The sequence below is a fragment of the Maniola jurtina genome, chromosome 20 (genome assembly GCF_905333055.1).
Source record: "Maniola jurtina chromosome 20, ilManJurt1.1, whole genome shotgun sequence".
Classification (NCBI taxonomy): Eukaryota; Metazoa; Arthropoda; class Insecta; order Lepidoptera; family Nymphalidae; genus Maniola; species Maniola jurtina.
In genome coordinates this window covers 799662-812367 of record NC_060048.1, presented here as the reverse complement: position 1 = coordinate 812367, position 12706 = coordinate 799662, and the positions used below count along the sequence as shown (strand labels likewise).

The following is a 12706-nucleotide window of genomic DNA, read 5'->3' as shown; positions in this document are numbered from 1 at the left end:
CGGGGGTTATAAAAAGTCAGTGGGCGTTAACCATTTCACCAATCCAATCACAAACATAGACTATGTTTTCCGTACTACGTAGTAGGATAACATAATATCTGTGATTGGCGAATATGGTTAATGTCCACTGCCTTCTTAACCGACTTCAAAAACCAGTGTTTGTGGTTTTTGAAGTCGGTTTTATTTTTCTTATGATTTTTGTCTTTGTCATTTGTATGGGAGTTTAACAGAGAGAGCCCCATGATTGCCATCTCTCTGTGGATAGATTAAGCGTAAAATAATTTACTTAAGGCGAAACGCACACCGGTAGAGGTGAATGGAACCGAGGCGTGGCATCTATCTTAGTCCATTGACTACCAACTATGAGTAAACTCGTAATTTGTTTCTTCAAAAGAAGACAGCTACGATCGTAATGAATATTATCTATACGCGTTGAAGTCATTTGAATGTTTATTAGTTTGACATCTACATATAAATCACGGATATAAAATTACTTACTTAGCATTATTTATTGCAATTTTTGTTACATATTTTAGACTAGCCGATGCCCGCGACTTCGCCTACGTGAATTTAGGTTTTTTGAAATCCCGTGGGAACTCTTTGATTTTCCGGGATAAAAAGTAACCTATGTGCTAATCCAGGATATTATCTATCTCCATTCTGAATTTCAGCCAAATCCGTCCAGTGGTTTTTGCGTGAAGGAGTAACAAACATACACACACACACACACACACACACACACACACTCACACACACACACACACACACACACGCACACACACACACACACACACACACACACACACACACACACACACACACACAGACACACACATACAAACTTTCGCCTTTATAATATTAGTGTGATATTTAGGTACACACTACACATAGTTATAATTTTTTTAAAGATAGATAATGAATCAATAAATGTGCAAAATTGGGAATAATGTGAATCAATTTCAGAGGAAATATCAATAAAATCGACCTGAGTTGAAGGAAATATACATAGTCGTATTACTTACTTATTAACTCGTAGTTGGAAAGTAAACCGAATCATTTAACCGCTACCTATTCAGTGCGTTTAAGTAAGTTTTATGGCGTGAAGGATCTAGTTGAATAAAAAATATTTAAGTACTTAGATATAAGATCAATTGTTGGATTAATTGTCTAGTGATTTTGAGGCAGGGTATAACATGTATGTAGGTAAAATAAAATAATGGCATAATATATTTTTATTAACTATCAAGTATTTTATTGAATCTTTAAATCACCCCGATACCTGGTATCTACCTACTTAGTGGTTAAAAACCTTTGGCCTTTTAAACGGGCCTTTGGCCTATGTGCTACCGCATTAGAACATGTGATATTAATTATTTATATATCACAATAGCTAATACCCGCGACTTCGTTCCCAGGGGTATAGGTTTTTAAAAATCCCATGGGAACTCATTGATTTTCCGGGATAAAAAGTAGCCTAAGTATGTGTTAATCCAGGGTAGAATCTATCTCCATTCCAAACAGCCAAATCCATCCTGTAGTTTTTGCGTTAGTAACAAACATCCATCCATACATTACTTACAAACTTTCGTGTTTATAATAATAGTAGGATCGTAAGAAATTAGGAAACCGGCATATTATCCATTTATGTGTTCCGATTTCCCATTAATATAAGTAGTAGGTATTGGAAGTATGAAAGCCTAAAATGAAAATGAGGCAATCATATATCATTCTAAAACTCAATGATTCTATACTAATAAAAAAGTAGGCGGGCTGTAGTTGAGGGAATCGAAGGATCGTGTTTGGTGGCGCGCTTTTGGAAAGGCCTATGTCCAGCAGTGGACGCTTACAGGCTGATGGAATGCAAAAAAACGATAAGATCATAAAACTAAGTGAACCGATCATAACAATAGATTGTGGTACATTATGCGTAGGAGATATTTTTATGTTTCCTGTAGATCAAGAAAATGAAACGAGTTAAGTACGTTGGTACCTACTTAATGTATTTCACGGTTAAAGATAGCCTTAAATTAATACATTTAATATACCTATTGTAATTACAACGAAAGTGAATAACAAAGAAAATCTAAAACTAATTCAATTTCTTTTCTGTTTTCTCGCTGGAGGTGAGTTTGAGGAGTTTGATGGTGGGCGCCTCCACTAGGAGGTGGAAGGGCACCGCCACCACGTGAGTCACCACGAACACCCCAACGGCCATGAGGAACTAGAAATTAAAATAACAAGATAAAGTTAAACAGCACTAAACCCAACTACTACCCGCGAACTGCCGATAGATAGCGATAGATTAACGACCGAAATTAATAACTTATCTATCTGTAATCTGTCAATAAGTATCTTAGCATTAGTTTAGTTAGTTAGCATTAATTGTTATTTGTCAAGAATTATAATATGATCTTTTTTGACAAAGTTGCTTGGTTACTTATCGACAGATTAAAGATAGATTGATTATTAGGTTCGGCCGATAGTAAAATTGTTTATCTGTCGCTCAATGTATTTTAAAATTGCACTATATTTATATTTATGACCTAGAATTTTTCTTCTTTCAATTTATAACCCACTCGATACAACAGCAAAAAAAAAATTTTGGAGATCCCCACTTTTCTGGATGGCAACATCCGTCAGGTCGATTTTTTTCGTATAAAATGTAGCCCATGTCACCCGACCCATAATAACGGATCGATTGACAGCTGATTTATCAAAATCGGCTCAGTAGTATAGACGCTATAGTGGGACACACATAAATACAAACCTACTAACATACATAGACTGCTAAAATCATAACTTTCCTTTTGGTTTTGGCGCAGTTGGGTAAAAATACACATGAACATACAAAGGAACATACAAATACCTTTTATTTAATTTATAGACTAGCGCTTGGCTGCAATCAGAAATTCTGGCTAGTGATGATGGAGCCTAACACGCTGACCTAGAAGATGCCTATTCACTTTTGACTGGAAGGTATCTAGATTTTTGCTAGACTTGTCCATGGCCTTAGAAATGCTATAGTTGTGTTGCTGAGTTCTTACCGTATTATAGAAAGACACAGGCGTCAGCTGAGTTCGGATTCCTAAGCTTAGCTCAATGAATACAGTGTGCAGCAAATACACGCTGTACGACAGCCGGCTCGGCAGCACCCAGCCCGGCCACTCCATGACGGCCTTAGACATTCCTGCAAGTAAATCCATACTTAATATTATAAATGCGAAAGTGTGTCTGTCTGTCTGTTAGCTTTTCACAGATTTTGACGTTTGATGCAGAGATACATTCCATTCCGCAGACGGGCATAAGATGTAGATGTTATACGTCCTTTAGGTCTCGGAATAATTAAAGAGTTCCCACAGGATTTTTAAAAAGTCGCGGGCATCTTTTATTTGGTATGGTATATAGCTCGCATCCTGGAGATGGATATAAACTACTTTTCCCCCCTTTTAAAATCCATTTTTTCCCTTTTTTCCACGCACATGCAAACTGTGGAGTCAACTCCCAACAAATCCGAAAACTCACCATTAAATTTCAACGTACTCCCCACTGCCCCAAATGCCACAAGAAAACCAACGATGGCTCTATTTGTTCCCGCGTACAACATTCTGAGCGCAATGGACGGGCGTTCACCGTCAATGAAAAACAGACTGCCGCAGTATACCAACAGAATGTACATCGGTATTGAACACCAGCAGATGAAGTTGCCAATCTGAATGAAGAAGGAATATTAGAAGCAACACAAAATATAAAGAAAACTGCCATAGTTTACCAGAAATAATTAATTTTGCAAGTCTAATGCCGCTAAAACACAACGTGTTTATTCATCCCAAGATAGAGCCTCAATAGCTCAACCGGTAAAGGAGTGGACTGAAAACCGAAAGGTCGATGGTTCAAACCCCGCCCGTTGCACTATTGTCGTACCTACTCCTAGCACAAGCCTGACGCTTAGTTGGAGAGGAAAGAGGAATATAAGTCATTTAACATGGCTAATATTCTTTAAAAAAATAAGAAAATGACCACATTGAAATTAACTCAACTAAAATCATTTATTCAAAGTTGGTGCAATTTACTCCTTTTGATGGTCAGAATTGTTAGATTTTTAAGATGATTTAGTGGTGATAATTAATGAAGGAAACTTAAAACTAAAGGTACGAGGGTTCCAAACGCGTCCAGGTCTTGGGTATCGACATCTCACCCAACCTCAAACAGTTGAGTCAAATAACTGCCGAAAAACTTGGTACCTATCCTGAAGCAGTACTTCAAACAATACAACGCCTCGCTCTGTATCAGGCTCGGTTCTGTCTGGCATAGAGTACTAGATACGCGTTCAGGAAGACTCTGCTAAGTACCAACTCGATGCATTAGAGTCAATAGATCTGATTCAGATCTGATCAGATCAGATAGAGAATCATTCCAACATTAGCGGATGATTTATCCGCTAATGTTGGAATGCCTTTCCAGCTTCCGTTTTTCCTGCGACGCGACGGACAATCCTCATCATTGCTTTTTGCATGACATCTGACAAATACCTTAAAGTTGGAATATTCCAGTTTGTTCTGTTGCAGGTAGTAGACAAAGTAGCCTGCAGCCAGGCCAATGATGAAACCGGACAAGTTGTTATGACCCAGCGTGTGCAGCTTGCGGAAGTTTGCGTCGGAGAGTGTTCGGCATACTCTGTAACGAAAGCAAACAAAACAGTCACTTGTATGAAATACAGTCGTACAGTGTTAAAAAGAGAAAAAAAATCCTCAGTTTTTTCATCTTTTTAACACGTAGCGATGCGAGTGTTCTCGCTCGCACACTCTTTAGCGTCTTAGCTCGGGGCGGTGACCGTGCGCACATGATAGAGCGGGAGTAAATGTAATTATTTTCAAACTTTGTGTTATTTTCTTCGTGATTTTTCACAAGCCACTTTAAACAGTTCTAGCATAATGAAGAAGCTTTTTACGTGATTTTCCACACGGTCTGTGAAATGGTCGACCTTTTGGTACATACTCAGGTTTCTGCATGAAAAATGCATCGAGATCCAACCACCACACGTGCAGCGCTGGGCTGGCCATCCCGAGCAGCAGGAGGGCGGTCAGGGTGGTTATCTTAAACCTCGTGCTCCGATTCCTGATCGCAAAGTGTATTAAGATGCCCACAATGAACAGCTGCATGTCTGCTGCTATATACCTGAAACAAACAAATCCATCAAATAGGGTGTTATCAGAACGCTAGCGAAAGCTTAGCACCGATAATATTATACTACCCAAACGCAATCCAATACGAATAACCATTTGCCTTATACTTGTACTTTTATGATATAGTAATTTTTCAAACCCGCAATGTACCTATAGACCTCACGGTATCTATCTACGCAACGTTCGTTGACTGTTAGCGTCAGTCAGATATTTTATTTGCAATTCATTGTGAACTTTTTAAAATACAGGGGTTTTAAATAAATTATTTTTTTACGGTTTTATACGGGTTTATTTGTGTAAGAGTTACTCATCCGTACCGCCTCGCGAGCAGACGCTTCTTCTCGTCGGGCATACTCTGACTAAAATGACGTGAGTCTAGTCATTAGATATTACATTTGTAACGGTTTAAGTTTTGTATTCACCATACTCCAGACACGGCCTCGAGGGCGTATGGGGCGTAATCAAGTCCAACCAAACCCATCCATCCCAAAATCATCCTAAGCCGTGGTCTGAGCCTCACAGAAAGCCCCCTACGCAGCATAATTAATCCAAAACCATAAAAACTCACCATGTCTGGAAAACGCAAAACGTGTCTTCAGGGATGTAGTTGTTGAGATACAGGACGTGGGCCCAGAAGAACCGCCGGCATTGTGCCGACGAGCCGTGGGTGATGTGGGTGTGCCACAACGGACCACTGCTGAGGTGCCGCATCCAGGTCGCTGAGAACCCTACCACCATTGCTGCTGAGGGTGTTAACCTAAAAATATAAAACAAACCGGTCAAATGTGGGTCGGATTCGCACGCGAAAAGTTCCGTAGCATTTATATGTCCAACACTGCAAGTTAATTACGAATAGTGCCATCTTTTATGTGATTCAGTAAGCTAATTAATTGTTCTTGGACGCATTTTAATTTTTTTGTGATGTAGCCACAAATTCATGGGCTTCAGGTTTTTAATCTTTTGACTTTAGTACTACAAAATTATATCAATTTATTTCTTCATCCCTTACCTCCACCATCTCCCAAATATGATCTTCGGTATCATGTTCCACGTCACCTGGCGCGTCTCCGCGGAGACCTGCATGAAGTACGTGAGCAGCATGCCGGTGAAGAAGAAGAACACCTGGACTATGTTGGTGCCGCTGAACGCGATCCGCTTGTCTACATATTCGTAGGCCTGTGAGATTATCGTTTACTTTAATATCTCTAAATAATGCAGGGTGTAACCAGAACGCCTGGATACCAATAACCACTTGACTTATCTTTTAATTTTAGTGATTTTAAGTTTAGTGAGTATTTTTCAAACCCAAGTCTTGCACGCTATACAATGTAGCTTGCAAAACTTGGAGCAATGCCCCACGACACGGCATTGACTTTATTTGTTTTATTTGCAATATATTGTGAACTTTCAAAAATACAGGATTAAAAAAAAATGTCGAAGTTTTTTTTATGGTATCTTATCAGTAATCATCACTACTATCACTCGTTTTCGTTTTTGCCAGGGTTACAACTTACACCCTGTACATAATGTAGATAACGGATTAATTTGATGATTTTGAGCTGTCGATATTTCGTTCCAGTATCACAAAGTGTTGTTGGTACTGTGTAGTGGTCCAAATAGAACCCATTTTAAATAACAGACTTTCACTTTCCGTGATATCTAAGTTCAGGTAAAGGCACTTACAGGTATGGTAGTTTCAGAATTACCTTTTCGAAGCTGTGAGGATCGGCAGTAAAGTCGCTGATTAAAAGCGCAGTATGGGCACTCGCCGTGAAGAATGTCACTATTGTCCTGCAAAATCAGTATTCTATAATAAAAAACCGGCCAAGTGCGAGTTAGACTCGTGCATCGAGGGTTCCGTACTACAGAAGTGAAATGGTAAGAATCACTTTTGTTAACGAACCGCAAAACTGACTTTGTTTGTAGAAGTTTAAGAGTGTACATGTAAAGCCCTTTTATATGATACCCTCTTGGATGAAGGATTATATAATATCTCTATGGATACCCTACTCAGTATAGTTATCTTAGTTTGTCAAAACCCCGATTTCCCCCTTTTTTCGATATTTTTTTATTTCAATTCTAATTACAAGACATTTCTTAAAAGGCATAAGTAATTTTCTTGTAATGTACAAAATGCCTTAATAATTTTAGGGTAATATTATGCAGTAGTAACTTATGTAGTAGTACTGTAGAAGTAAGTACTACCTATGTAGTAGTAAGTAATAACTCACCGAAGGGCATGAATACTTTTGAAAATATTCACCCTAGGATCACTTTCTCCTATTGTAGTCAATCCCTTGTAGTTTCGAGGGATAGAGAAACATAATAATATATCTTTGCCTGACACACCTGAAAAAATAAATTTGAATACAAATTTCACTAAGCAATTAATAATGGCAGTTATGAGAGTTTACGTGTGTGTTTAAGAGATAGTAAAGTAAATCTAAATTTAAAACAATACGCAAAAGAATGCGAAAATATTAGGATACTAGGACCTTTCGAAGGAAAAAATGCCTTTTCCCTACGTGAAAAATGAGTTTCCCTACGTGATCAAATAAGAAATGGAGATCAGTAGAAGAAGCAGAGTAGCTGACATAGCTCGACGGGTCATGAATTTGAAGTGGCAATGGACAGAGCCTTCCAGCTCAAAAAACTGATAGAAATTGGGATCCCAAGGTGCTGGAATGACAAGCTGGAAAACCGTGGCATGTGGAAGTCCCAACAAGAGACTTAACTCCAGCTGTGGACATCAATCGATTGATAATGCCGAAGAAAAAATAGAGAGAAAACGTCGAAGTGTTAAGGATAGATTTTATCAGACAAATTAAGAAAAAGATTAAGAGGGCAGTAATTATACCTTACTGCAAAATGTAAGACAGGCCAGGGGAAAAAATGGTAGACAAAAAAAGTGGTTCTGCATTTTAATATTAAACGAAGCATTAGTACTTTTAGCCCCCTTTGCCCTTCAGCTAAGTGTGAAGCATGCGAAATAGCGGCTTAAGTAATAACTAGGTATTCCAAAGCGTGGTACTTGAAGCTTTGAGTCTAGAGAATGAATTCCAATCCGATCCCTAAGCTTTTAAGCTATTGCGGTTTTGAAATTAACGATAATTGATGGTTAAGTTGCAAAACTAACCTTTCTTATGATTCAGTTCATTATTTTTATCATTTGAATAGATCTCACAATAGCTTCCGACCAAGCAGAGCACAAGTAAAATAATAAATACGCCAAGAAATATATAATCAGTGTAGTCCAAATTAAGTTGATCCTTGTCTTTTTCTGATACACAGTTCATGTTATACATTCTTGCCATTAAATTGTACTTGTTGACTATAGTTTCGTTGAGGCATCCCTCAAGGACCTTTCGTAGATCCCTGTTTATATCTAAGCCTACATATTTGGCGTATGACTTGCATGTCTGAGTTACACAGACGCCTCTGTCTATTCTTGAATAGTTGTAGTGTTTCAATGCAAATTCGGAATACTCCTGGAAATCAATAATTTTCACTTAAAAATACTTAATGCTATCCATACTTATTCCTGCAATCAAAGAGCTAATAGGTAATTTTGAAACGGCATGTACTCATTAAATCTGATGAGTTCGGTTTGAGATCAGTCATTATTTTCTTAAGTAGCTGCAGCGCCCCAACAGTTTTGTAAAAGTCTGCACGTTTTTGTTTTTTAAATGCATTTTAGACTAAATAGCTACCTGGATGAGCGTGTACAGCTCATTTTTCAAGTCAGCATAGAGCTCTAAATTGGCCACGCAGTAGATGCCTCCAGGGTCTTCCATGCATTTCTCATAGTTCTCCAGACCGAACAATCGAGGCAGTCGTTCATACTCCGTTTCTGAAAGAGCAGATAATAGAATAAGAAGACAACGTAACGTAACAATCTTATAGAGCAATTAACTCATCTACAACCTCTGCACTGCGTCTTTCCAATAAATAATTGTTAAGTATTGCGTTTCGTACCAAAATCATTATGATGTAAGTACCTACTACATCTATTATTCATTTTCATATTAAAAATATAGGTAAGTAAGTATATAAGTAAGTGTAAGTATAGGAAAGTATGTCAATAAAGGGACACATTTTGCGTTCATAATTAGGGTTTCAAGATATTATGAGCGTAGCTATTCAGCGTAGATAACTAAATATAGTACCTAAGAACACTAAGAAGGTATAATATTATAAAAATATTCCAGGCGATTGAAAAACAACTTTACTTACTATATATTTCAGCGTTTATTATGAGTAAGTGATTGAATGTTGAACTTTATCTTGTTTTGTTTGTGGAATTTCTAGGTATAATAACCATACCATATTTCAAACCGAGGATAATAATATTAATGTAAATAAGAATAACCCAAGTAGGTACCTATCTACTTACTTATGCAACTTTTTTAGTGTCTAGGTAAGTATTCCGCAAAATATTAAAATTATAAAATCAAAACATTACTTGATTACTTAAGAGGGCTCTCTCCGTCACTCGTTTCATACAATCGTAGTTCCAATTTCATTTGAATATTAAGCAACCAAAGTCCATGAAATTTTGCAAACATATTCTAGAAACTAATATCTATGTCTATGGTTTTCCAGATTTCTGTTAAAATATTCGGTTTAAAGTTACGCGGTCTTAAAAATTATCATACAAATCTTTGAGCTCCTGTAATTTTAAAACTACATATTTTTAGAAAAATCTAAAACACCACAGACACAGATATTAGTTTCTAGAATATGTCTGCATTTCATGGACTTTGGTTGCTTAATATTCAAAGGTAAATAAGAATAACCCAAGTAGGTACCTATCTACTTACTTATGCAACTTTTTTAGTGTCTAGGTAAGTATTCCGCAAAATATTATTAAAATTATAAAATCAAAACATTACTTGATTACTTAAGAGGGCTCTCTCCGTCACTCGTTTCATACAATCGTAGTTCCAATTTCATTTGAATATTAAGCAACCAAAGTCCATGAAATTTTGCAAACATATTCTAGAAACTAATATCTATGTCTATGGTTTTCCAGATTTCTGTTAAAATATTCGGTTTAAAGTTACGCGGTCTTAAAAATTATCATACAAATCTTTGAGCTCCTGTAATTTTAAAACTACATATTTTTAGAAAAATCTAAAACACCACAGACACAGATATTAGTTTCTAGAATATGTCTGCATTTCATGGACTTTGGTTGCTTAATCTATACTTACTAATACTTACTAATAAATAAAATTGGAGTGTCTGTCTGTAATTTCGAAATAACTACCTCATATTAAGCTCATATGGTTATTTGAACGATACCATAACTGAATCACACGTTTTCAAAATTTTTGTCTGTCTGTCTGTCTGTCTGTCTGTCTGTCTGTTTGAAAAGGCTAATCTTTGGAACGGCTGAACCGATTTTGACGGGACTTTCACAGGCAAGTAAAGGATTGACCAGGGCGTAAAATAGGCTACTTTTTTAACCGACTTTCAAAAAGGGAGTTGTGTTTTTCTACCTATGTACACCGAAATCTCCGAGATTTCTGAACCGATTTGCGTCATTTCTTTTTTAATCGATAGAGGAACTTTGCGACATTGTTTCATAAAAAATTTGGAGTCCAACTCCTCAATCCTGATGCTGCAGGGGATCTGACCAATCCACGCGGGCGAAGCTGCGGGCATCAGCTAGTATTCAAATGAAATTGGAACTACGATTGTATGAAACGAGTGACGGAGAGAGCCCTCATGCGAAACTTATTTTATAGTCCGTAGATAAAATTTAAAAATGAACCCTCCATACTAATATTATAAATGCGAAAGTGTGTCTGTCTGTCTGTCTGCTACCTTTTCACGGCCCATCGGTGTAACCGATTCTGACGTTTGGTACAGGGTTAGCTTAATCCCGGGGACGGATATAGGCTACTTTTTATCCCGGAAAATCAAAGAGTTCCCGCGGGATTCCTTAAGATCCATCCAGTTAACCGATTTGTATGTTTGGTATCGAAGTAGCTTGCGTTCCTATAATCGAAATAGGCAACTTTTTATCCCGGAAAATCAAACTGTTCCCACGGGATCTATAAAAATCTAAATCCACGCAGACGAAGTCACGGGCATCCTCTAGTTAATTACATTTTAAGAATTACTTTTAGTTAATTTTAGTAATTAAGTCATAGACAGTAAGTAAAATATAAAATCCTATGGACCGGTGATAGTCTAGTAGTAGAGACGTAGTTAGAGACGGTAGTGGTTTGGTGGAAGCGGCTGGATGAGGAATGCTGACGACAGCGCGTGGTAGCGCTCCCTAGGGAAGTCCTATGTTTAGCAGTGGATATCCGCAGGCTAATATGATGATGATAAAGACAAAATGGATCAATTGAAAAGCCGGGGAACAAAACGGTATAATCGCACTTCTGATCAATATTTTTTTTTACTATCCGTATGTTTTTGGCCCACTGAATACGAATCAAAACGAAACGAAACTAAGCAAAACGGCCTAAAAACTGCTAAATGCCAATGGTCGTGAGTTTGAGCATTGAGTACAATTAATCTAAAGTTATTTCCAAATAAAAAGGCCTAAAGCTGTGTTAAAATTGAGCCCTTTGTGAATTTTTTTAATTGCTAGGTAAGCTTGATGACTGTCGTCAAATAAACACGCTTAAGAGGGCTCTCTCCGTCACTCGTTTCCACTCGTTTCATATAATCGTAGTTCCAATTTCATTTGAATATTAAGCAACCAAAGTCCATGAAATTTTGCACATATATTCTAGAAACTAATATCTATGTCTGTGGTTTTCCAGATTTCTGTTAAAATATTCGGTTTCAAAGTTACGCGGTCTTAAAATTTTCATACAAATCTTTGAGCCCCTGTAATTTTAAAAGTACATATTTTTATAAAAATCTAAAACACCACAGACACAGATATTAGTTTCTAGAATATGTCTGCAAAATTTCATGGACTTTGGTTGCTTAACATTCAAATGAAATTGGAACTACGATTGTATGAAACGAGTGGAAACGAGTGACGGAGAGAGCCCTGTTAACAAAAAGCAATGATGAGATCTAGGTTAGCGTGCGCTTGTCTAGAAGATGCCTATTCACTCTTGCGTTTAAGATTTATTAAGATAAGATAAGATGATTACGAAACACAGAAGCCGAAAGAGTATTTCCATCAAAATGGCGTAATTACAGTAAAGTTTCAACAGCTTTCTTTCAGTTTTTGCTTCTCTTGTAGTAAAAATTTAATTTGGTGCCGTTTTGTTCGCCAGCTTTTCAGTTATAATGTATGAAAATTGAACTTACCATTCAAATGGTATATAACTCCAAAACTCTGACCGAACCAAAATACTGAGATACAAACACATACTTTAAGATGCATTTTGTTAATTAAACAAAAATATCTTTAAATAATTATCACGAGCATAAAAACGTCTTAACGTCTTGTTCCTTTGTTTGATTTTAACCGTTGTTGATTTGATTCTCTATTAATATGATGTACCTAGATCTTTCGAGGTATTTTTAGGGTTCCGTACTCGAATTGT

General features: G+C 37.1%; 1 protein-coding gene across 1 annotated transcript; it reads right to left on the bottom strand.

Annotated features, from left to right (window-relative positions):
- Positions 1–2067: 2067 nt before the first annotated feature.
- Positions 2068–12543, bottom strand: LOC123875818 (O-acyltransferase like protein-like). Its single transcript, XM_045921863.1, has 12 exons — positions 12468–12543; positions 8894–9033; positions 8320–8671; positions 7415–7532; positions 6890–6974; positions 6193–6359; positions 5752–5940; positions 4996–5175; positions 4530–4674; positions 3523–3709; positions 3045–3187; positions 2068–2221 (listed from the first exon to the last, which is right to left on the bottom strand). The coding sequence occupies exons 1-12, from the start codon at positions 12541–12543 to the stop codon at positions 2090–2092; spliced, it is 1914 nt and encodes a 637-aa protein (XP_045777819.1). The 3' UTR covers positions 2068–2089.
- Between the last annotated feature and the right edge of the window lie 163 nt (positions 12544–12706).